General features: G+C 43.7%; 1 protein-coding gene across 4 annotated transcripts in view; it reads left to right on the forward strand.

Annotated features, from left to right (window-relative positions):
- Positions 1-1,984: 1,984 nt before the first annotated feature.
- Nphp1 (nephrocystin 1) overlaps positions 1,985-26,083 on the forward strand; it is a 49,708-nt gene continuing 25,609 nt past the window's right edge. For 2 of the 4 annotated variants that reach the window (XM_021183840.2, XM_021183845.2), the window contains exons 1-9: positions 1,985-2,078; positions 11,835-11,908; positions 12,792-12,852; positions 14,538-14,662; positions 17,907-18,114; positions 20,372-20,473; positions 22,638-22,747; positions 23,333-23,375; positions 24,523-24,610. In XM_021183840.2, coding sequence (XP_021039499.1) covers positions 2,010-2,078; positions 11,835-11,908; positions 12,792-12,852; positions 14,538-14,662; positions 17,907-18,114; positions 20,372-20,473; positions 22,638-22,747; positions 23,333-23,375; positions 24,523-24,610 — 880 coding nt within the window. In that variant the 5' untranslated portion in view covers positions 1,985-2,009. The remainder of the gene's footprint in view (positions 2,079-11,834; positions 11,909-12,791; positions 12,853-14,537; positions 14,663-17,906; positions 18,115-20,371; positions 20,474-22,637; positions 22,748-23,332; positions 23,376-24,522; positions 24,611-26,083) is intronic. The other 2 variants (XM_021183849.3, XM_021183855.2) reach the window with 1 other exon arrangement.

Genomic DNA, 26,083 nt, shown 5'->3' on the forward strand with positions numbered 1-26,083 from the left:
TTGCCCTGTTCCACCCCAGGTTTTTACATGGATGCTGGGTGTTTAAGCCAGATCTTCATGTATGTGCAGTAGGCATTTTCCTAGGTGATCCATCTCCAGCCCCAGAGTAGGGTAAGCTCTGTTGTCAATATCATTTATTGAGGCTTAGTTGGGATAGGTTTCTTGAAGTACATTTTGTCCTAAACTGAAAACTTGAGGTTAAATTGACTTGTGGCTGGACTAACTCCGCCTCTGAGCTGTTCCTGGAAGACCTGGCATTTGTGCTGTTTTGGGTTTTCATTTGTTTTATGATTTTTTTTTTTTTTTATGAGTGTGAATGTTTTGTGTTTTGTCTGCATGCATGTCTGTCTACCACATGGATGCCTACCTGGTACTTGCAGAGGCCAGAGAAAAGTGTCAGATCCCCTGGAACTGGAGTTATAAGGCAGTTACAAGCTGGTTCCTGGGAACTGGACCTGGGTCCTGAGCAAGAGCAGTCAATAATCTTAACCACGGAGCCATGTCAGCAGCCCTCTTCTCTTTGCTTAAGTGCAACATCCGGATATGTTCATCCTTTTCTAAGTCACTTCTGGGCATCCTGCTCTAAACATGTAGGTGCCCTATGCCCTTGCTCTCTACTACACTACCTGTTTGTATGTCCTGTGTGTCCCTAGCTTTGTAGTGGACCATTCCCCTGGATATTTCTTTTCCTTCTACCCTCCTACTTAGCTATAAGAAGTTCCCTCTGATAAGTTATTTCTCCACCGGTGAAATGAGCCAATTCAAGCCAGATTAGTGAGTTCAATGACCCAAAGGACCAAGGCCAGGGAAATCACAGTGAGAAGAGAGAAGTGGGGGAGGGGGAAGAGAAAGGTTGCCAGGAGAGGGAGGGAAAGGGAGAGACCAAAACCTCTGGATTACTTAGGGAAGAGCTTCAGGGGGGAAGGTCAGACCAGCACCTGGGCTGTAAAGTTTAGGGTCAGGGTATGTTCGATAAGGGCTGAGGGATGCTGCGAGAATCTGGAGACTGGGTCTGCTTTGATTTGTAAAATACGCACTTCAGTCCCTTCCCCGGTTTCCCTGAAGTAAGTTAAGTGCCCAGTGTTCTTGGAGAACACGCCAGGGAATTCGTGGTCCCCGGTTTCCCCGGTCCGAAACCAAATACTCTCCTCCCCCCACCCCCAGAAAAGTCTTCCATGGACATGGTACTTTGCCCATTGGAACTGGGAGTCAGGAGTCACAATAATAGATACCTTGGCAATAGCATACCAGCTCTATCCAGTGGTGAGCTTGGACCATCACCATTCTTAAATCCAAGGTTGCTGTCGAGTTTGGGTATTGGATTTAGAGGGCTGTCTCCTGAGAGTGAAAAGAAACTGGGGCTCTTGAGAAATCTTTTTGCCCGCAGGCTAGTCCCACATGGCAGAATCACCACCCCCATAGAATTGAGGATTTACCACATGAAAATTTTCGAGAGACACTTCAGCAATACCCCCAAATGGCAAGATTTTAAAACCGTCTCTGGGCCAAGTGTGATAGCACATACGTTTAAGCCCAGTACTAGAGAGGCCCGCGGATTTCTGTGAATTCAGGACTACACAATGAGACTAACAATAAAACCACCTTCAGAGCGAACGTGCAGCGAAATAAGAGTCCCACAAATGCCACGGGGAAGCTCTCATAGCTAATGTTTTCCATGTTAGAACTATTTTTGAAGATTAGTTTCGCAGACTCGGCTTCAGAAAGCTGTGTAGAACAGAGCACCGCATGGTGTGAGGTCGTGATTGTTATGAGACCTGCAGTCAGGGACTCCCGGGGACCTCTACTATCCCTAGGAATCCAGAGGAAAGGAAAGGAGTCTTTTTTTTTTTTTTTTTTTTTTTTTTTTTTTTTTTTTGCAAAGCCTAAACCGACCGTTTAATGCAACCTGTGGCACGGGGTTGTGGCGCCCGCTGATAGCGTCATCTTGCTGAGCCCTAGCTTTGGTTTCCCTGACAACCGGCGCGGTCCCGCCGGCGGCGGCTAGGCCGATGCTCGCCCGGCGGCCGCGGGACCCGCTGCAGGCGCTGAGGCGCCGCGGGCAGGAGCTGAAGCTGCAGGTAGGTCCGGGGTAGAGGGCCCCACATCCCAGCTCCTCACCGGGAGCCAAGCGCCCGGTTCTAACCCGGGGCCCCCGCCGTAGATAAAACCTCCAGAAAGCCTTGCGGGTCAACTAAGAATTCGGTCTAACGACTCACCAACCCTCAACACCCCTCATCCCTCCGGCCCTTGTCTAAAGTAGCCCGGCGCCCCTCTCCTTTGAAATTCATCACTTTCTCAAAGTGTAACAGGTGTCAACGTATAGTCTTAATAAACTAACTAAGGACAGACGATTAGTAATTTCAGAAAAGTTAATTTCAAAGATGATCAAACACAAAAGAGGTAAGATCACAAAGATTGTAAGTCACAACGCACAGTGCATGGAAGACGTGATGAAACAGGCGATGTATAAGCTATAGTGTATGAGCTACAGCATTTCTGGACAGCAGTTTGACAAGAGATAGCAAATGTTGATCCTCCTAGGCTGGTTGATACATTTCCAGGATACCACTTGTAATAATTTTCAATTTGAGCAGAGATGCTTATTATAATAAAAGAAACTGGATATGAATAAGTGATCAATATTAGAGGGTGGATAAACTCACCCATAAATGTATTATTGTTCCATAGGGCTCCTCAGTTCTTGTCTTGAGGAAAGAGTCTTAGTGACAGGATATAAAACTTAAAACAGAAGTTTATATAGTAAAGCAAAGTGTACTCCAGAGAGACATGAGTGGGCTGCAGGAGCCGGAGGAGCCCGGGAGGTCTCCCAATGTACATTTTAAACAAGTTTTAATCGATATTGACATGAGTGTGTATCCCTCTGTTGGTGATCTTGAAGTGCCCATGTTTGGGGACAGCAAATGTCAAATTACAACATAAGCAATATAATGAAGTGAAGTCTTTTGAGGATGCAGCCCTTTTATACAAGTGTGACAACTGAGTGTTCTTGCCTCCTAAGTTCTAACAGGAACAATGTAACTGCAGCTTCAAGAGTGTTTAACCACAAAGGACTGTCAGGAGACACAGCTACCAAGACAGGGCAGTGGTTTTCCTAGGTGATGTCATTTGTAATTCCTTACCTACCAGTATCATCTGATGGAATCTGATGGTACTATGAAGAGATTTTTGCTAGAGCTTTTGGTGTTAGGGGGTAAAGAATTGTGGTAAGACATCAAGTTAGAAAAGGTGTGTAAGGACGTGGCTCCGTGGTTGAGAGCACTGGCTTCTCTTCCAGAGGTCACTAGTACAGTTCCCAGCACCCATATGGTGGCTTACAGTTGTCTATCTCTTGGGGCTCTGATGCCTGATTCTGGCCTCCGGGCACCAGGCCAGCATGTAATGTACAGACATGCAGGCAGGCAAAGTATTCATATACATATAAAAGAATGCAAAGTGCAATACATACTATTTCAATAATATTTGTTTTACATCGTGTATATAAAAAGACGTAGTGGGAAATCAGGGCGGGCTAGAGTGTACAGCAAACTGCCAATGGTTCTTGTTTGCCTTTATGTGTTTTTTTTTCTCAAGACACTGAATTCCTATTACTCTTAAACATAGCCACAGGGAAAATTATGTAATTATAATCTCAAAAAATAAAAGAGGTAACAAATAGCTGTTACTGGATTGTTCATTTGTTTTTCTGAAATTCTTAATTTATTTTAGACAGGCTCCAACTATGTAGCTCTGACTAGTCTTGCACTTAATAAGTGGACCAGTTTGGCCTTGAGCTCACAGAGATCCTCCTGCTTGCTGGCATTAAAGGCATGGACCACCATGCCCAGCTAGTTTACTTTTTAAGTATGTGATCTAGCACCACATATTTTTTCACTAAATAACTTATTTAATAATCTTTAACAGATTAAGAGATTTCCTAGGCCAGGCATGGTGGCACATGCCTTTAATCCCAGCACTTGGGAGGCAGAGGCAGGCAGATTTCTGAGTTGGAGGCCAGCCTGGTCTACAAAGTGAGTTCCAGGACAGCCAGGGCTACACAGAGAAACCCTGTCTTGAAAAACCAAGAGAGAGAGAGAGAGAGAGAGAGAGAGAGAGAGAGAGATATTGATTTCCTGGTGTTTATATGTTATCCAGTTTGGGATTTTTGTTTCAAAAATACAAAATTTTGTGTGTTTTCACTATAAATAAGTGATACTTTTGAGAAGCTAGATATGACTAACCTGGATTTAAATAATTAAATATGCTTACTTGTATTCAAACATCATCCTTAAATATGTACTGTTTCTACATTGAGGTGGTGGGATCTAGGGGGGTGGAGCCAATATATGAGGGGGATGACAGTCTCCTGCACTAGCCAGCTTTATTTGGAGCATCACACAATTTATACTCTGTGGATAAAGAAGACTCAATGAGTGAAGGTCTCATGAGTTCAAGCGGTATACAATCAAAAGGACAGACCTCATATAGCAAAGACTTGTTTCCATAGAGGTATTTGAATAACACAGCTGAAATAAACTCACTTCTATCTGTTACACCTGGGAAGAGCATAAAAACACATTCCAAGAACAATTGCATATTTTGAAGAAACTGTTAAGAGTGTCTTGTTTGAGTTTTCTCACAAGCACTCAGAATTCTCCTCACATGACTCCATTCTTGGACTGTGTTCTGACAATGTTCTGTTTTTTGTTTTTTGTTTTTTATCAACTGAAACATAATTTAAAAATTTTAAAGTACAAAAGATCTGGCAAATAAATATGTAGACAACTTTATATTTGAATCACAGTAATTTAAAAAAAAAAAAAGAAGCAACTACTATATTCTGGAAGAAGACACATGCAGTGGTGGAATCCTGACTTCACAGAGTTTAGTGGACTCTTAACATGGAGTTCTGGGCCTAATTTTAAATTTACGGAGACAGTGAGAAAGCCAGGGGAAGCTTCAGAAGGACATTATAAAAATAACTTAGTTGGGCACGATGATGGCACATGCCTGTAATCCCAGCATTCGGGTATCTAGGCAGTTCAAGGCCAGCCTAGGCTACATAGCAAGGCTTTCTCTCTCATTCTCTCGCTCTCACACACACACACACACACTAAATTACTGGATTTTGGAATATATATATATATATATATATACTGTTATATTATTAGTTAGATTATACCTAATCTAAGAGAATATTAAAAATACAGGGCAGGGGTGTTGTAGCTGTTTTAGGCCTTGCAGGGTCTTTGTCAGAGGAGGGAATTATGGGTCCACTGAAGAGGGGTCCTCTGGTCATATATCGGAGAAAAGTCTTAACTTGACTAGCTGTGCTGTATCAGGGGATTGCCATCCTGTATTCCTGAAGAGACTTAGAAATTAATTATTAGAAGGCTGTAAGCAGAAGTTTGGTTATAGTGTAGAACCAAGAAGGCTGGGGAGGGGAGGCGCAGAGGCGGAAAAGACAGAGTGGGTCAGTGAGGGAAAGTGGGCGTAGAGTTAATTCTGGGTGACAGTGATTGGTCAGTCCCATTGTCAGGACTGTTGCTCCAAAATGGGCTACCAAAGGAAAGGGCAGGAGAAAATAGAGGATAAAGGGAAAAAATTGTATCTGGGCTGGGATGGAAGGGATGAAGGTCCCCTGTAGCCAGAGTTTCTCCACAGCATCAAAACGTCTTTTTTTTAAAATTAGGTATTTATTTCATTTACATTTCCAATGCTATCCCAAAAGTCCCCCACACCCTCCCCTACCCACCCACTCCCATTTCTTGGCCCTGGTGTTCCCCTGTACTGAGGCATATAAAGTTTGCACGACCAATGGGCCTCTCTTTCCACTGATGGCCGGCTAGGCCATCTTCTGATACATATGCAGCTAGAGACACAAGCTCCGGGGTACTGGCTAGTTCATATTGTTGTTCCACCTATAGGGTTGCAGATCCCTTTAGCTCCTTGGTTACTTTCTCTAGCTCCTCCATTGGGGGCTCTGTAATCCATCCAGTAACTGACTGTGAGCATCCACTTCTGTGTTTGCTAGGCCCTGGCATAGTCTCACAAGAGACAGCTATATCTGGGTCCTTTCAGCAAAATCTTGCTAGTGTATGCAATGGTGTCAGTGTTTGGAAGCTGATTATGGGATGGATCCCCAGATTTGTAAATATATCTGTTGTGGGCTTAGAAGTATGGGGAGGGGGGAGCTTGTAGGACCTTTATCTTGGTATAAGGTGAAGTTCATAGGTAAAATATGTAAAAGACAGGCTTACAACTTAACTAGGAGGAGAATAAGGAAAGAGAGATCAAGGGGTAGAGAGGAACCAGAATGGGCAAGAACCAGAAGCCCATATAGGAGCAGGCTTGTGGTTGAATTTTTGTCTGGCCCCTGTCTCTAGGCATCATCTCTAACCAGTTAGAATTTATTGGTGTGGAATTGGCACTGTTTGAGGAGGGCACAGGGCCTATCCTTAGCAGCTGTCAGATCTAGTCCTCCTTACTTGTGGAACACTGCAGCAGCCAAGGAGTCCAGCAGGGCCTGAAGGGGTTACCCTGATCTGAGTTGGTGAGACAGAGAGGTTTATTGATGCAAAGGCTTCAGTCCAGGGGTCTTAGTTCTGAGTCTCAAAAGCAGTGTCCATAGTCACAGGAAGAGGGCTGATTGGGATGGCCTATGGCCGAATTCGTTCCCTTTTAGAGGTCACTCGAACTGCTTTTAGGCATTTGGGGGCATCAGTCTCTTGAGAATCGCTTCAAAGGCTGACAGAAAGGGGAGCAGCAATGAGTTTCTCAGCAAAGGATCCACCCAAGGGGCCATGATAAAATTTAACAGATGGCAAAGATACAGAACATAAATCAAGAAATAATAACTGGAGAACTTTGTAAGGAACATTAAGAATCAGAGTTACAAAGGAAAACTTTTACACGAAGATTAATATGATCGATATAACAGCCGGTTTTGTGCAACTTCCTGGAGCATGTACCAGTGTAGAAGGGTAAGGTGACTGTGGAAGGAATAGGCACCTGGAGGCCTTGTAAAAGAAGTCAGTGTTCAAGGAAGGAGTCTGAAGAGAAGATGTCTAAGTGATTCTCCTTGCACTCAGATATGATGACCTTTGTATGTTTGTTTCAAACATTAACAATGTCCATTATTATTTAATGAACAAAAAGATCACAAGTAAAACACAATTTTTGGTTAAAAGTAGTTTGCTACGCTGAAATTTTAAAAATTGAGACTATTACCTCAAACGCTCATATTTAGTATTAAAGTATGACTTCATATTTTTGTTAACACAAAATTGTTATAGCTGTATTCCAAGATTATATAGTAACTATCAGGCTGCAAAAGAGACAATTTAAAGCCTACCCCCCCCTTGAAGAAATTATTTTCAGTTTCCAATTTAGAAATATTCCCAGAGACAATGATGCCTTGCTTCCCCTAGTAGAAAGTGCTAAGTTGCTACTCTGGTCAGTACCTGCCATGTCAAGAGTACGTGGCTCATTTTTTTGTTTCCTAGAGGTAACCTTATTTACGAAACCCTTTAAAACCTTCTACACTCTCATTCCACACACTCAACCAACGGATGCAAGCAGTCATGTCAAATCTCTAATAGACAATTTACATGCAACAGGGACTGAAGTAACAGAGGCCTGCTGTGCTCCTGTTGTCAGGGGGCAGACCTCTAGGTCACCACATACCAACCACACTAAGTACATTTCTTAACTTCATTCTATTTAAAAATAAATTGCTTGTTTACATTTGTAAGCCAATATAACCAAATTAAATGAGTTTTTACAGATACTGGCTTTTGGAATTTAAGAAAACATTTACAAGCCTCAATGCCAAACCCTGTATACCTTGTAGGCTTCAAGGTAAGAGTGCAGGCACTGGCCCTGGAGCTCTCTATCTGGGTAGAGACCATAGTCTCAAAGCATACAGATAAGCCCAGGTAGGATAGAGACTTCTTGTCTAAGTCATCTCCTGAAGAATCTAAAGCCTTGTGTATCTATCACTCATAATAAAACCTTATTATTCATTTAATAATATCATTTTTTGACTCTACAGATACAAAACCATGTCCCAGCAGCGTCCAAAGCATGAGATGACAGAATACCTGGCAGCCTCCTTTATTGATGGCAGCACTTGGGTGGTAGATGTGGACCCTGGAATTAGCTTTCCCAAAGAGGAAGAACTGAGTACCAGCAGACATCAAGGGCAGAGTAATTGCTATTTTCCCCACGTGGCCAGCCTGACCAGAACAGAGACTTTGGAGGAAATTAAAAAGAAAAGTAAAAAACAAAACAAAACTTGGGCCTGGAGAAGATCAGCCAAGTTCCATCTCCAGAGCCACAATTCTTAGTAGAGTAGAACAGTATGAAACAAAAGTCAATCCTACCACATTTGAGTCTTAGTAAGACTGAACCAATGATGTACAGAGCCATAAGCAGTTTGTGTGTGTCTGCAGATAGCACAGACAACTGGGGGCCTTTTATCTCTGTACTGGCTGGTTTTGTGTGTCAACTTGACACAAACTGGAGTTATCACAGAGAAAGGAGCCTCCCTAGAGAAAACGCCTCCTTGAGATCCAGCTGTAAGGCATTTTCTTAATTAGTGATCAAGGGTGGAGGGCCTATTGTGGGTGGTGCCATCTCTGAGCTAGTAATCTTGGGTTCTATAAAGCAAGCTGAGGAAGCCAGGGGAAGCAATCCAGTAAGCAGCATCCCTCCATGGCTTCTGCATTAGCTCCTGCCTCCAGATTTCTACCCTGTGTGAGTTCCAGTCCTGACTTCCCTTGGTGATGAACAGCAGTGTGGAAGTGTAAGCTGAATAAACCCTCTCCTCCCCAACTTGCTCCTTGGTCATGATTTTTTGTGCAGGAATAGAAACCCTGACTGAGACACCCTCTTAGCTGTTAAAGATACAAACAGGATTTTCCAGGCTTAGCTAGGCAGACACACAGGAGGAGGGGAGTATAAGGCAAAGGATTCTTTGTTACCTCAGGAACAATCTGTGAAGATGTGAGCTTGAAGGCTCAGCAGAAACAGTTGGCACTTTGGCCCTGGACATGGTTTTAAGCCAGAGCCTTGAAAAATATTTAAGTGAGCTGTGAGTTTTATGGGGGAGGAGGTCTTGGAGGAATTGTTCAAATCAGTTGAGATATTAAAAATATTCAGAATTTAGGCCTGCAGTGGCTATTTGACCAGTGTATTTTGAGGACAGATTTGCACTAAAGGCAAAGGAGAGTTACTGTCACTGGTTTCAATTCTATAGAAAATTTGGAGTGGATGAGGAACAAAAGCAGAAACGGGTCAATATCCAGTCACTTAGAGCGTCCTCAAAATGACCAAACACACCTGTGAAGCAAGTGACCCCAGCTGTCACAGTGCCAGGGTTGAGAATCCACAGGGCCATGGGAGGTTCTCAGAGTTTTTGGCTGATCTAGCAGTTCTCTCAGCCATAGAAAGTCTCCCAAGCCTAGAAACTTGACCAAGCAGGTCTCAAGAGACAGAAGACAGCTCCAGTGAGCTCCCAGACCTGACTGGGTGCCTCTGAAATAGGTTGAGGGGATGACCTTGGCCCAGGATTTTGCTATGTTGCATTGCATGTTCTGGTCTAATGCAACATGGCTTCCCACCTAGGTTATACTGTGTCAGGGCGAGACAGAACAGTGAGAGAAAGGAGAGAGAGAAAGGAGAGAGAGAGAGAGAGAGAGAGAGAGAGAGAGAGAGAGAGAGAGAGAGAGAGAGAGGGAGGGAGGGAGGGAGGGAGAGAGAGAGAGAGAGAGAGAGAGAGAGAGAGAGAGAGAGAGTCAGTCAGAGAGTCTTAGTCAGGGTCTCTATTCCTGCACAAACATCATGACCAAGAAACAAGTTGGGAAGGAAAGGGTTTATTCAGCTTACACTTCCATACTGCTGTTCATCACTGAAAGAAGTCAGGACTGGAACTCAAGCAGGTCAGGAAGCAGGAGCTGATGCAGAGGCCATGGAGGGATGTTCCTTACTGGCTTGCTTCCCCTGGCTTGCTCAGCCTGCTCTCTTATAGAACCAAGACTACCAGCCCAGAGATGGCATCACCTACAATGGGCCCTCCCTTCTTGATCACTAATTAAGAAAATGCCTTTCAGCTGGATCTCATGGAGGCGTTTCCTCAAATGAAGTTCCTTTCTCTGTGATAACTCCAGCTTGTGTCAAGTTGACACACAAGACCAGCCAGTACAGCAGGGAAACTTATCAGTTATTGTTTTCAGGATTATTTGATCTGGAGACAGATTGACTCAGGAGCTCTCTTTTTTATTTCTTAATTATCTTTCCCTTTCCTTCCAGATCCTGAGATGTGCTACTGCTACTCCCTCCTCACTCTCAGCCCAGCCCCACTCTCTTTCCTTGCCTCTTTTTCTTTAATCAGTGTTGTTGGTGTGTGTATATTCCTAAATATATAAATACAGCCTGCTCCTGCTCCGTCTGTATAACGTTACTCTCACGTATGTTTTCAGGGCTGACCATTTGCTATTGGTTAACCATTTGGTGTGCTCTTCGCTGGGGAAGGCTATTTCCCCTGCTCTCAGCCTTCCTTAGTTGTCCGCATTTCTCTGTCTAGGCCAGTCTCTAAGCTCTATCTCTTTCACACTAGCATGTCTATTGGGGACGCCGGGTTGTTCAAGTCTTGTTGGGCAGCCGTATTGGTGAGACTTTTATCAGTCTGGCTTCTCTCAGATTTCTAGGAGACAATCCCACAGCAAGCTTCCCGTTCCTTGGCTCTTACAATCGTTCCATCCCCTCTTCTGCAGTGATGCCTGAGCCTTAGGTGCAGTTTGTTGTAGATGTATCAGCTGGGACTGGGCTCCACAACTCTGCCACTTTGATCTGTTGTGGTTTCCTGTAATTGTCCATTGTAAAGAAAGTCTCCTTGATGAGGTGTGAGAAGCCCTTTAATGCCATATCTGGAAAGGACATGGTGATACTATTAGCTAGTTTTGCCAGTGCCCATACCTGAAGATATTCATATTGGCATCTGTGGACCAAGGAATCGTCTTTCACTTGGACCTTGGATGGATGGCTCTGCCCTGGGGGTGAATTTTAATAGCATTTTTTGTGGGCACCAAACTGCAAGAGTGAAGAGGAAGCTGGTGAGAGTTGACCTCTCCTCTCCCACTCACTGCCTTTTCCGCACTCTCTATAGAGAAGCCATAGAATGTGTGCCTCTGTGGGAGCTTAACAGAGGTAAGGAGAGTGCCCATAAAACACTAGTCAAAGGAAAGTGCTGGCACATCTGTAGTGAAGAATAAACCAAGCCACACAGGATGAAATCCCTCAAAAGCATGGGGCACAGGAGAGCTTACACAGAGTCATGCCAGCCAGTCCCTTCAGCCCCCGTGAGTGGGAAAAACTCACTTGTAGTGAAAAAAATGAGCTGGTTTTATCTCAGGAGAAATGGAGCATGGATTTATTAGGAAGGGAGTAAAGTCATTTGTGGGGCAGTTTCCTACATCTTGGTAAGGTTCGGGGTTATGAAGCGAATCCGTCTGTTAAAGTACAATAAACATGCGCCTCAGGGTTGTACAGATGTACCTGGGACCTTAACAGAGCACTCTAGCTAGTGAAGCCAGTGGTGTATGATTTGAGGGAATACACTTATTGATGGTTTTCATGGGGAAAAAGACCTGGATAGATAAACAGGCATTATAAGATGCTAATGGTAGGATCCAGGTGTGGCATTTACTATAAAATTCCACTTTATTGTATGCTCATGTTCAAAACTTTATTATCTATTGTGGGAAATTAGTAAAGTTCTGTTTCTCAAGGCAACATGGCAGTTTATACAATGTTTTAAACTTCTCCATCTGCTGTAGGTTGATAGTTTGGTGACTGAAAGCCAACTAACAGGTGCTCTGGAACCAAGTAAAAGGAGAGATATTTACCAAAGGTAAGTACGCTGCCCGCCTGCCTGTCCAGGGGCTAGTTCAGCGGGTGCTATTTAAATGTTGTATAGCAAGTTTCCCCCACCCCCTCTTGCTTGCTCACTCTCTCACTCTCACCCTCTCCGTCTTACTCTTTTCCTTTCCCCCAAAATGAAATAGTAATGGAGAGTAATGTGGAAGGATCAGTGAGTAAATGTCTCCATATGTGTTTAAAACACCACTTTCTACCCAGTCCAATCGGAAGGAGAGCGAGAGCAGAGCCTTGCGGGGGACGGGGACAGGGACAGAGACAGGGACAGGGACGGACTGGAGCCTGCTCTCAGTTTGTTCTCTGTGCTAAGACTCGTGCCTGGACTCTGCAAACTTTGTCTTCATCTTCACAATAACACTGTGAGATGCCTGCTGACATAAATGAGACAATCAAATTAGACATTAAAGCGGGAAGACGACACAAATGTTTTAGGGCAACTGAGAAATCTGAGTTCTCTGAAGGGAGAGCGGGCGCTTAGCTGCAGTCTGATGATGCTAAAAGTTTCCTGTAGATGTAGCACAGATCTAGAAGAAAGCACACTGCACCGGACAGTTGTGGACTTGCTGTTTTCATGACAGTAACTGTAAACACTGCTCAGGGTCAACCTCCATGGCTGAGGCAGAATCACCCTAGTGTCTTGGCCAGCAGAGCCCAGATTTGAAGACCTGGTCACAAATCTCTAAAAGCCATTTGTCCCTGCTCAGGATAGTCACTTTTCAGCTGTCTTCATGTGACCAACTGTTCTCTAGGTGAACAATTAACCTTGCCACTCAAGAAACTGTGGATGATTTGATAAAAAGTAGTGCCTAGTTCTGACAATAGAGAACTGACCTATACTTTATCTTTTCAAATTTTAGATGTATCCAGTTAAAACAGGCAGTAGATGAAAATAAAAACACCCTTCAAAAATTAAACAAAGTAAGTATGATGAATCACCAAAATCTCCTTTGACGCAAATGCTTTACGTGGGGATGATTTTCAGCTGCCAAGAGCCTGGGTTTGCATCAGGGGTGATGTCCAGCCACAGCCGGCTGTGGATTGCTGTTTTCATTTGCTTCTGTTGCTATGATAAACGCCATGACCAAAGGCAACTTCAAGGAGGAAAGTTACTTTGCTTACAGAACACAGGCATCACCAAGGAAAGCCAGCGAAGGAGCTCAAGGCAGAAGCCTAGAGACAAAAACTGAAGCAAACCCCACAGGGCTGCGCCCATCGTCAGCTCTCAGGCTCACATCCAGCTGCCTGCCTTCTCCACAGGCCCACCTGCCTAGGGCTGGGCCTCTGACATAATTAACAGTCAAGAAAATGTCCCACAGGCATGCCAACAGGCCAGTCTGATGGAGGCAGTTCTTCTGTGGAGAGTCCCATTGCCAGGCGTGTCAAGTGGACAGCCAGAATCAGCCACCACCCTTGCCCGATAGCTTTATGATGGAGCTTTACTGGAGAGCAGAGCAGCTGGGATCTCAGATACTGAGACTCTTGCTTTACCCAGCACCACCAGTTCAGGAAACCTGGGAACAATTTGTTTTTTTGGTTTTTTTTCCCCTTTCTTCTGCATTAGATTACTTGTGTGTTACAGTGTAGATTTAGATTTAAAATGTATGGGGAGAGAAGACCTGGTGAAGAGGCTTTTGCTCCCACAGTAACTCTCCTATCAGTGACTGCAGACGTGAGATGAACAGGAATTTCCGTGGTGGCCATGGCTAAAGCCCCTCGGGGCATTTACAGTGGGGACCACCAATTCTGAATGCTTGATCCTGCACTTGAGCAGCTATCTAGCTCGAACCTCTCCAGTGACATTGGGCTCTTCTGTGTCAGAGGCAGGCTGGCCCCTTCGGAGCAATGAAAACCTAATAGTTCCTCTTCCAAGGACAACAAGAGGATGCTTTCAAGGGGTTTGGGGACCTTGTCCCACCAGTAAATGCTGGAATTTAGGAACAAACCTTCCTTATCTTTTGGGCTGCCTAAAATTTTACTACATAAACCTGTCCCATACAGGTTTAGGGATCTGTAATGTATAATAAAGAAACAAGGAAATTCAAATTTTTCATTTGCATTGAATTCTGAATCAGTGAACTATAAACTCTCCAAGGTAAATGTATTCTCACATTGGTAATTAATGTTTCCTTACAACATTATTGTTTTTACACATATTTCTTAGTTTTGTTTTGTTTGTTTAAGACAGAATCTTACTCTGTAGCTCTGGCTGTCCTATATAGACCAGAGTGCCCTCAAACTCACAGTGATCCACCTGCCTCTGCCTCCTGAGTGCTGGGATTAAAAGTGTGCACCACAATACCTGGCTTCTTTTATTTTTTTAAATTTATTTTTATGGGTGTGAATGTATGCCTGTCTGATTCTACGAGCCCCTCATGCCTGCAGTGCCCTCAGGGACCAGAAGAAGTCATTAGATCCCTTAAAACTGGAGTTATAGTGAGCTGTCTCCTACGTGCTGAGAATCTAGCCTGTGTCTTCCACTGGAGCAGTAAGCACTCTTGGTCACTGCGCCATCTCTCCGGCCCTCATGTTATCCTTTTACATTAAATACATTTATGGAATCTGGGGTAGATTTCCCAGTGAAACAGCTGCCTATTCGCCCACAGGCTGATGAAGCTGCACCTGTGGGGAACTATGAGCAGAGGAAGGAGGAGGAACACAGCCTTCTAGAGAAGCTAGCCTGCCAGCTGCAGGAGCTTGCCGTGAGCATCAGCAGGAAAGACGCTCTCAAGTAAGCTCCCTTCTTCCCTCAACCTGTGGCAGCACCTTTGAAACTTGGTTCAGAATAGAGACATACCCGCAGTGTGACCGGAAATGTCAAGAAAAGTACAGGCAATTCGTGGGCATTTCTTGTGGATCCCAAAATGTGTTAGCTCCTGTGAGAGGCGTAAAGAGGCATTGTAGTCTCTGCTCTCAGACCATACTCTAGCAGGGGCAATAGACTAGAGATCTGAAGAGCTAATAAACCAGAGATAGAAAATACACATGCTGCCTTGGAAGCGAATCACAAAAGAAGTGATTTGAGCTGTCCACGAACATCATTTCCTCTTTCAAAGGACATAAATGTGGGAACATTGAAAGCAGAAACATGCACTTTATTTTGTTGTTGCTAGAAAGAACATTAATAATAGTTTTTTCAAATTATAGAGCAAACCCCCTGTAGTTATGAATAAATCCAGTTTCTGGAGAGAGAAAGATCAATTATTGAGACTCTTCAAATGGTGTTCTGCTTGTTTAGACAGGGTCTTGCTGTGTAGTTCAGGCTGGGCTTGGATGTGTAGTTCTCCCCCCTCAGCAGCCTCGGGGCAGGAATTGTGGGTGTGTGCCACCATGCCCAGCTTGGTCTTCAGCCTTTTACTCTGAACTCTGGGTAGGATGCTGATGGGTAGTATACATGCAAACACTCTGGGATTTTTCTGATGTTTAGTATTAAGAATGACAGAGTAGCCAGTGTTGTGTTTCTGCTCCCATTAGAAACAACTATAAGATGGGGGGATGAGGGGGTTAGGCTCTTGGAAGACATTGCACAACGCTGGACTAACATCCTGCATACACTGGAGATATTCAAAGTGAGTCCTGGCTTTTGCCTGTTTCCTAGGGATGAAATGGACTCTAAGCAAGCAACCAGCCTTACTGGGCTGAGGTGCCAGAGATCAAATTTTAGAATTGCTAAGTCCACTGGGACTGAGTCCTGGTACCTCAGAGTGAAAGGACTGAAGAAAGACAAGTACAGAAGTCTGGTGTGTGCTTGGGCTGCCTAGGACATGATTCCAAAGACCGAATAGAAGGCCTTTACTAAGAACTGAGAACACTAGGTTTAGTAGTGCACGCCTTTAATCTCAACACTTTGAAGGCAGAGACAGCTCTGTGAGTTTGAGGCTGACGTGGTTTACATGTTCCACTATGTAAGTGTTCCAGCCCAGTAGTCAGGGTTATGTAGAGAAACCCTGACTAAAAGAAAAAAAAAGGAGGAAGAGGAAGAGGAGAAGGAAGAGAAGAAGAATCTGAGAGCTTAACAGATTATAAAGCTGGAAAAATTCAGACTTAAATCCTAGAGTAAAGAACTGTAACAAGAACCAGGCAATGGTTGTGCACAGCACTCCAGAGGCAGGGGCAGGTGGACCTCTGAGTTTAAGGCCCAGCCTGGTCTACAGAGGGAGTTCCAGGACATCCTGGGCTAATGCTGTATAACACTAAACATATCAGCACTGTAAGAACACAATATGATCCCGTGTATAAATATGCCCATCACAGGATCTAATAAAAAATGACTAGACATGCCAAAACAAAATAAAACTTAAGGGAGGTAAATGAGCAATATAAGCAGGTAGTCTATTATAAATGCATAACTAAGAAAACTTTACAAACAGCAAGCTGGAATGCTAAAAATTACTCAGTAAACAAAATTTTTAAAAGAAAAGAAGGGAAACAACAAAAGTAGCACATGAGACAGAAGTAAACTAAAGATGACGTGCTGTGATGTCATCACTGAGACGACTACGTCAAAGATAAGTGGACTAGCATTCTGCTTAAAAGAGAGTGATTGTCAGGTTGCCTTGGGGTTTGGGTTTGTTTGTTTGTTTTTGTAGACCCAAATATGCATATTGCTTATAAGAGTTATACATTAGTGACAACTTATAGATAACTTCAAAGTAAGAGATTAGAAAATATATTATATGCAAATGCTAACAAAAGCCAAGTATGGCAGTTACTTTAACAGGCAAAGTAGATATTTAGGCCAGAAGTGTTTACTACATAACGAGAACATTTTATATTTATAGAAGAGTGAGTTCACTAGGGGAAATATAATCCCAACAACAGATTCAAGTGTATAAAGCTAGAGTTGCCAGGCCTGTGGGTCAGTCAATCAGTCCTGGTGCTCAGCAACCTTGACTAATGACATTGTGTAGACTGTATGGATCTCTGTGCACAAGGACACAGTGTGCTGATTTTCAAGGGCAGTGCACATGTGACATCAATTGTTAATTAAAGGAACTGCAGAAGCCACAAAATACTTGTCAGTGTGTTTCTAAAATTTGAATCTGTGTCATGTATATTGTTTGAAATTTTGGAATTACATTAAAATTCAATAATAAAAAATAGAAATCACTAGTGTTTGCAAATTAAATCATACACTTTTGTATAACTTATGAGTCAAAGAAAATACTGCACTGACAGAACATGTTATGAATAAGAAAATGAATATAACTTGTGAGTTATAGCCAAAGTGGTGCTTAGGGGAAAGTGTATAGGTTTGAATGAGTAATTTGGAAGGAAGATTGAGAAAAGATTAGAGCTTCCAGCTTAAGGAGCCAAAGGAGAAAGGAAGGGGCCAGAGAAAACCCAAGAAAGGGAACAAAGGAGCAGCAGAAACAAGGACAGCTCACCAGTGGGTCAGCAGACAGGAGTCATAGCTCCTCCCCTCTCCGCTCCCCTCCCCTCTTTTTTCTTTTCTTTTGAGAGATGATTATGGCTTTTTTATGAGTGTGGTGGTACATGTCTCTAATCGCACACTTGGGAGGCTGCGGCCACAGTTTGGCCATGGACTGGGGTGATGGCTCAGTAGTAGGGCGTTTGCCTCCAGTTCCATTCCCAGCACTGCAAACACAGACCAGCTAATCTACCCGAGTTTATTCAAGGAGGGATGAGCAGAGGCAGAATTGAAACCTGTGCCCATGCTGTCTGCACCGAATAAGATGCTTGAGCAGTTTGCGCAGGGACCACTCCGGCTCCTCCACCCTCAGTGCCTCCCACCCATGAGCTCAGCCTGTGGGTGAAAACTGTCAGCCAAACTTTCCTGCTTCCTTCCACTTCCAGCTCCAAATGTAGAGCTGCTCTTGTCCATGCAGGCCTTCTCTGCTCAGTCACTATGCCAGGATTCAACTCCAGGTGTCTTCCTGATAGAACTGCCCTCCCCCCTCCACCAGCCCCCATGCAACTCCAGATGGTCCTCCTGATAGAAGTGTTTTTTACAGAGTTGAGGCACACAGTGACAAGGAGGAAGATGACACGACTGAAGATGATGAAGAAACTGAAGAAACTGGTGGAGAGGAAGAAGAGTCAGAAGGGGATGGGGACGGAAAGCAAGAACAAGCCTCCCCGAAACAAGCAGAAACAGAAACTGTCACATATATTGCTCTTGGGGACTTCGCTGCTCAGCAGACTGGGGACTTGACCTTTAAGGTAAGGTGGAGTAATCTGCAGGATAGCCAGGGTAACTGCATGGCTAACAGTACAAAAGGCTATGTGTGCTCATGTTACACAGGCCTGAGAATAATCCATCTTTAGAAAAATAACCAAAATATCTAAGTAGCACTAATCAGAGGCTCTCTTATTAAAATTACTCCTTCTAAAGATTTGGTTTTTTTTTTTTTTTTGAAAAAATAGCTGCAGGTTTGATAACTCCTAATAAGGGTAAATTTTATACTTGTGATATGCATGAAATTACTTAACTCAAGCAGAGCTTGAGTTAAGCTTGCAGCAACAGGCATGTGTCAAGTTGTTAAAAGACACTTCTGCAGCCCCTGGCAATGGACTTAGGCCTTTACTGCCAGCACTCAGGAGGCAGAGACAGACATATGCAAGTTCAAAATCAGCCTGGTCTACATAGTGAGTTCCAAGCCAGCCAAGGTTACATGATGAGACCTTGTCCAAAAAAACAAAACACTCCCTTCCACCACCACCACCACCCCTCAACCCCCCCCCCCAAAACCCCTCAGGGTATTTCTTGCTTCTTCCGTGCTAGAGAGCAAACTGCAGGCCTTGCAAGTACTAGACAACCACTTCCCACTGAGTCAGCCTGGCCTGAGACTTGTGCTTCTTGAAGAAGCTTGTGATTGTCTGCCATCAACATGAGTGACAATGTTAAAGAATATACTAATCTTAGTCCTTGTAGTTACCAATTTTCAGAATTAAATAATGAATATGATGTATAAGTGTATTATAAAACTTACACATTTATATTTTAGTTCATAGGATTCCTTTTCAGTTTGAAGAATGCCACCAATATTAGACATAATGTATACTCTAAGAAACACTTTGCTTCTCAGCATCATCAGTGGTAGAACTTCTTTGCTCATTAAAGATGATAGATAGATAGATAGATAGATAGATAGATAGATAGATAGATAGATAGATAGATAGATTCTCAGTGCTGGGATTAAAGGTATCACTACCATTGTTAGACCTAGTGGGGAAACCCCCACCCCATTCCTGATTCGGCGTGCACCCAAAAAATCACGAAGGACCATCTCTTGCTGTAATTACATGAGGACGTTTAATTACAGAGCTCCGGGCCGACATGCATCCCACACAGGAGATAACGGATGTCGGCCACGAGGCTCGAAAGCTAGGAGTTTTTATGGGGTAAGGGGCTTAGGGGTGTGGAATTCAGCATAGCGACACACTATTGGCTTATTTAAACATTAACAGAAGGATTACAGAGCAACAGGACTTTGTTCCTGTGGGCTGGGGGCTTATCTTTGTTCACATAGCAACCAGTTGATGTATGACTTTTACCCTGCGCCAAGGGGCAATAGACAGAGTGGAGGTTCCGGCCAGATGGCCTTGCCTGCATGCTTGAATTCTTTTCATCTTCACAGTTAAGATGTTCTTAGGAATGCCTTTACAACAGCCCTGCCCTGGCAGGCCTGAGGGCTGTTCTGCTTTGTTCTCAGTCTCAGGCCTGGGCAGTGGGCTCTTAAACAACTCACAAGTTACAATATTTTACCTTCCTTCACCATATCTAGATGGTAGATTATATTTTTTCTGTATGCATAAATGTCATTCAAGGTGTTAATTGGAATATATTAGATAAGTTCTACTTTTGCTTCAGCATATGGTTTAATTTTAACTTCACAGAATTGATTTTCCTCAAGGATTCACATGCTGCTTCTGAAAGATAATGTCCAAAGAGAGATGCAAAATCCACAGTGTCTTCTATAATAATCCAAGTGTTAGCATAAGCATGGTGCCTTAAATGGTACTGAGGGGGCTGGAGAGATGGCTCAGCAGTTGAGAGCACTTACTGCTTTTACGGAAGACCTGGGTTTGGTTGCCAGCTCCCACATTGTGGCTCACAAACACCTGCAACTCCAGCTCCAGGGAATCCAAGACCCTTTCTGACTTCCATAGATATCAGGCATTCATGTGGTACATAGACATGCAGGCAGGCAAAACATTCACAAACACACACACACACACACGCACACACAGTGAAAAGGTGCTTGTCACGTGAATATATGCTTCATGTGATGGTTCATTTATAGTCACAAAGAGTCAGTAGTAGAGTGTTATGGATTTTTTTCTTTTTCTTTTAAATGGGACTAAATAAGCTCATTTTACCTTTGTAAAAAAAAAAGATATTTTTGAAGCATTTGTAATGAAATATTGTTCATGATTTTATAATTTTTGTTCAGTTTCTAATTTGTTTCCATTTAAGAAAGGGGACATTCTCCATATAATTGAAAAGAAGCCTGATGGTTGGTGGCTGGCTAAGGATGCTGAAGGAGTTGAGGGTCTCATTCCCAGGACCTACTTGGAGGTTAGTCCTGACCATTTCTGCCTTTCCAACTAAAGTGTTTCCATGTTGATGGTAATAAGCATGGAGCTGTGCTTCTGACTTGTTGGTAAGTGAATGGTTTGAGATAGAGAATTGGCTTAATTTTAAAGAGACGGTGAGTAGGGGAAATGTACTTACCGCCCCCCCCCCCCCGAGCGCCTGCCCGGGGCATGCTTGTAAGCCCAGGAACACTACCATCATGAGGGTGCTTTGGGTTAGTACTGTTTCAGGTACTGTTCATCTTAGTTTCTGAGTCAAGGTCTCTCATTGGGTTTCAACATAGGCTACCAAGTCCCAGGGATCTGCCTGTCTCAGCCTCCCCAGTGCCTGGTGTAGTCAGAAATGCTTTCAGAACAGAGATGGAGAGACAGAGAACAGGTAGCCAGCCGCTGCTGTGATGACCCACACAGACATCTTTAGATTTGACTTGTTTTTACTAATTTGGCATTACCTGAGAGTGTTTTCTTGTATGTTTGACAGTGCTGGGTGTGGTCATCAAAACCAATCTGATTATGGCTTTATTTGCCATTACTCCTTGTTGGAGTATAATAAGTCCAGAAGCCCCCTCACAAACCACACAAACACGGATTTCAGTCAGACAGGGATAGTTTATTGAGCATAGGCCCCAGGAGTGATCGATCAGGGCTGCAGCCCAGACTTGGGAACTGAATGTTGAGTCAAGATCCTACAGGGCTTTTAAGCCTGAGATCTACACACATCTGTGCCAAGTTACTCCATCATTCAGGACTTGGGAATAGAGCATCTCCTTAGGGACATGTCTTTGTTGTACATTTGTCCTGCTCAGTTGGTTGGGGTATCCAACTGTAGCAGGGGATTTGCCTTGTATAAAATTCACACCTTAACTTGCCTACCACGATGTCAGTACCCACATTCGTGTCTGTTCTGCCAAGTAAGATGTTAGTTCCCAGGAGGGAGGTTTGGGGAACTTAAACTTTACTTGACCCCTACTCAAAATGGAAGTCCTACTCTAAATAGGTGCAGGTGTGTCTGTTATGTTGGGGGCCATCCCAGGGGCAGCTTATACACAGGTGCAGGAAGTGCTGCAGGCTAGGTGGTTTGGATCCAAGCTTGTTGTAGGTAACTATACAAAGCAGGTCTAACTGTCTTCTGTTGTGATTGCTTTCCAAGAGCTCAGATCATTCTGGTAACAGGATATGAAATCAATTTGGGCATGAGAAAGTTTCCTAATAACAGCAGAAACAACATATGAGAAAGTTACCTTATAATATTAATAACAGAACTAAATGACAGGTTAGCCAGGTAACAGTTATTTAGGCCTTAACATTTGACCTAGGTCTTAACACTCCTCATTTCCTATTTGTATCATTTCTTATTGAATGTAGCAGCTGTTATAATATTAATGAGGATTATTATCCTTCAGACATTTGTGTTTGATATTTTTGTTGGCTTTCAGTTGTGTGTAGTTTTGTTAGCTAAATCTATCGGTGTTGTGTTTCCAGTTATAACTTTTGGTTTTATATTTAGTATTACTTCTAAAAAGGGCATCCCATTCCAAGATCATTTTTGCCAGCACTTTTGCTGATTCTTCTCTTAATTTTTAATTTAAATTCCATCTGACATAGGCAGGTATATAAGCTAAACTTATCTCTCCTCCTCCTCTTCTTCTAATTGTTGTTGTTGTTGTTCTTCTTCTTCTTCTTCTTCTTCTCTTTTTCCTCTTCCTCCTCCTCTTCTTCTTCCTCCTCCTCCTTTTCCCCCTTCTCCTCCTCCTCTCCTTCCTCTTCCTCCTCTTTTTCCTTTTCCTCCTCTTTTTCCTTTTCCTCCTTCTTCCTCCTCCTTCTTTTCTTCTTCCTCTTCCTCCTCTACCTTCTTTTCCTCCTCCCCCTGCTTCTTCTTCTTTCTTCTGTTTTTTTTTTCTTTTTTTCTTAAGCAGGATCTTGCAGTGGAGCACAGGCCAGGCTAAAACTCGAGATCCTCCTGACTCAGGCTCCCAAGTTGTAGAATTACCGTGCCTGTCTATCATTTTTTTTCCAAATAATGAATTACCAAACACATGTTACAAGCTTTGCATACAGATACCCTCATCTATGCTAAGTACTGATACATCTTTGTGGTTTGATTCTGTGTTGACTGAGCATCACTTTGTATGTCCACAATCTCTCAGCCCTATAATAAAGAAGACAAGCTGGAGTCAAGTGAAGGCAGCGAGGAGGGCGGTGAGGAGGACGTGGAGGTAGTGGATGAAACTGCAGATGGAGCCCAGGTGAAGCAGAGGTACGAGGTGGGAGAGGGCATCGGGGTGGCTTAAACCTGTGTGTGCATTTTTGAGCATGTGTTTAGTGGGTTGTATGTGCAGACATGTGCAATGCATACACGTGTGTGTGAAACCTTGGATAGTGTACCCCAGGAGCTATGCACTTTGCTTTTTAATGTTGGGTGTCTCTTGGGCTCGGAACTGGCTAATTAGATTAGGCTGGGTAAACAGTGAGCCCCAGGAACCTTGTGTCTTCACTGCACCAGCTCTGAGATTAAAAATACACATCACCACATCTAATGTTGGCTCTCGGGTTTTGGACTCAAAACACTTACATGTCAAACATTTTACCAACTAAATCATCTGCAGCCTCAGAAATTTTTGGCTTTATTTTTACTGTTAATAACTCAACACTTTCTTATAATGAAGGCAAATTTTGCTAGTTTAATTTTGTAATCCATTTAGGGCATTGAATCCTAGCTGGGCCTCCCCTGAGAAGACTGTTTAGTTTCCCGAGCTGATTGGTGACTCCACTCTGTTTGTGACTCCCAGCTGAAATAGGCACAGCTGGTCCCTGCACTGACCTTGCTCCTTTGTCTTCCTAGAACTGATTCCCACTGGAGTGCTGTGCGAAAAGCTATCTCAGAGGTTGGTTCCTTCTGTCTCCAGTTTTGTGTCTAATAATATTGGTGTATTTGACAAGATGCACTTCATTTGTTGCTTAGTAGTTCAGACTGAGTTCAGAGCAGAATAGAGACTGGGGGGCAGCAGAGATGGCAACAGGTGCAAGGTGGGAACATAGGCACACCTTCCACTTAGTGGCCCATGATACAAATGGCATTCGCGTTAGGTCCTTCTGTATAAGAAGTAGAGAACCTCATCTGTGATGTGATTTGAGAGCTTGGAATTATCCTGCGTTTCTATATGAACTTTCTATAATTTTGGAATATTAAAGTTGATCTATTTAAAAAAATGTTTAAAAAGATATCAGGGCAAGAAATCACCTACAAAACTGTCAATCAGAAATGATATAACACTGAAATTTCTCCCAACCCCACAAATCATCCCCACTAGCAGTGTGGTGAGTAGCTTTCCTCGCCCTGGATTCCCCTCCTTAGTTGTTACCAGGGTGCGCTAGGAGTGCTCGCACACACAGAGCGTCCATTGCTTCTAAAGTGCTTATCAGGTGCAGTGGTCACCATGTGTTCAGTGGACCTTGACAGGAGTGGGGACACGTTGGCAGCTAATTTAGAACCCAGAGCTCCATTCTCCAGTCACTATGAGAAGTCACAGTCCTTAGGAGAGACCAGGGTTCATGATAGGTGCCACCCTCGAGGAATCTGGGCTTACCCTGCAGTACTTCTTTCTTTCCCTTTCCCTTTCTCCTTTCTCCTTTCTCCTTTCTCCTTTTTCCTTTTTCCTTTTTCCTTTCCTTCCCTTCCTTTTCTCTCTCTCTCTCTCTCTTTCTTTCTTTCTATTTATTTATTTATTTATTTATTTATCTATATACACTGTAGCTGTCTTCAGACACCAGAAGAGGGCGACAGATCCCATTACAGATGGTTGTGAGCCACCATGTGGTTGCTGGGAATTGAACTCAGGCCCTCTGGAAGAGTAGTTAAGTTAGTGCTCTTAACTGCTGAGCCATCTCTCCAGCCCCCACTGCAGTATTACTTACTTCACAGTCTGTATGGTTTGTTTTTCCCTCTTGGGGGTTGCCTTGCAATAGTGTTGAAGTACTACAAAAGCAAGAAGAGGAACAGGAACAACAAGTCTTTCATTTTCCTCTCTTCAGCAGATAAATACTGTTGATGTGTTAGCCACGATGGGAGCCATTCCTGCAGGATTCCGGCCTTCCACGCTCTCCCAGCTGCTGGATGAAGGTAACACAGGCTTTCAGTCTCTGTACACTTGGAGTTCAGCAGTCAAGACTGAATGCTAATTCTTCTATAATTGTCCAAACAAGTTGAAGATACTAAATCTACCTCCTGCACATACACGTGTTTGTGTGTGTGTGTGTGTGTGTGTGTGTGTGTGCGCGCGCGTGCGTGCTGAGGCCAGAGGTCGACACCATGTATCTATATCAACTGTCCCCTACCATATTTTTGAGACAAGGCCCCCTACTCAATTTGGCTAGCCAGCAAGCCCCGGGAACCCCCTGCTTCTGAACCCCAGCACTGGAACCACGGGTGCTTGTCACTACACTGCTCTTGGCTTTTTTTGCCTGGGTTCTGAGGTCCTGAAGTTCACATGGCAAGTGCTTTAGCTGATCCGTCTCCCCAGCTCTGAACCTCACCTTCTTGAGCGTTCATCTTTTCCTCATCCTTCCTGTGGCAGCGAGGGAGGCCAGGCCATGTGTGTGGAGGCCAGGCCTTGCATGGTGCTCTGGCTCCCAGCCCCTTTCCTTGTTGCACAAACATGACTTCTGATTTCCTTGACCTTCCCTGTATCTATAGCCACCCTCTCCCAGTCTTCCTGCCTTTGGTACTTGCCCATGGGTGTTACCAGGATACCTAATCCTGTGACTTTAAAGCCCGCCCCAAGCCCCAGCCCACTGAACCAACCCTTCTTTCATCTGCCCTTCTGAGCAGCCTTCTCTCCACCTGTTTGTTTCCGTGTCCATTCTGGGCTTTCCCAGTGCTTGAGAACTGTCTGTAAGCTGCTGTAAGAAGACCCATGGTGGCAGGTGTCTACTATGTACCTGGGCTGTTCAGTTGTCCTTGGAAGGTCTTCTTGAAGTTGCCTCTGATGGAATTGTTCTTCCCTGTTCTAAAATGCCCACCCCTTTCCATCCTTTCCAGGGATGCCTGCCATGGGATGTGTTTGTTTCCCTTTAGCCCGACTCCTTGACACCCTCCAAACTCAAGCGTGGGCTTTATCAGTCCCCTCAGTCCTGTAAGCTAATGAGGGAGAGACATACCTCTCCGGTTCACTCCTGTGTCTCTGACTTTTAACATAGCACTTGGCACAGAGCAAGGGCTCCAAAACTGTTTCTTGAATAAATAGTGCTTTCTATAATAAACATTCCTTAGTTGTTGGCCTGTGATCCCAGGATGTGGGAGGCAGAAACAAGAGGGCCAGAGGTTCAAGTCATCCTTGGCTATATAGAGTTAGAGAACCCCTGGTGTTTATAGGGGACACTGTCTCAAAACAAAACAAAACAAAACAAAAAAGAAATAATATAAAAAAAGTAAAACCACTTATGTAATTTCTCCCCTCAAATCTCTAAAAAGTGATTACAGATTTCTTACCTTTTATATAAGTATTTGGATACATCATCATTATCATGAAGCATGTTTTTTGTCTAAATCTTTAGAACTCTTTTTTAAAAGATTTATTTATTTTATATATATATA

This window comes from Mus caroli, unplaced genomic scaffold (assembly GCF_978045245.1).
Source record: "Mus caroli unplaced genomic scaffold, Mus_caroli_1 scaffold_2, whole genome shotgun sequence".
Taxonomy (NCBI): Eukaryota; Metazoa; Chordata; class Mammalia; order Rodentia; family Muridae; genus Mus; species Mus caroli.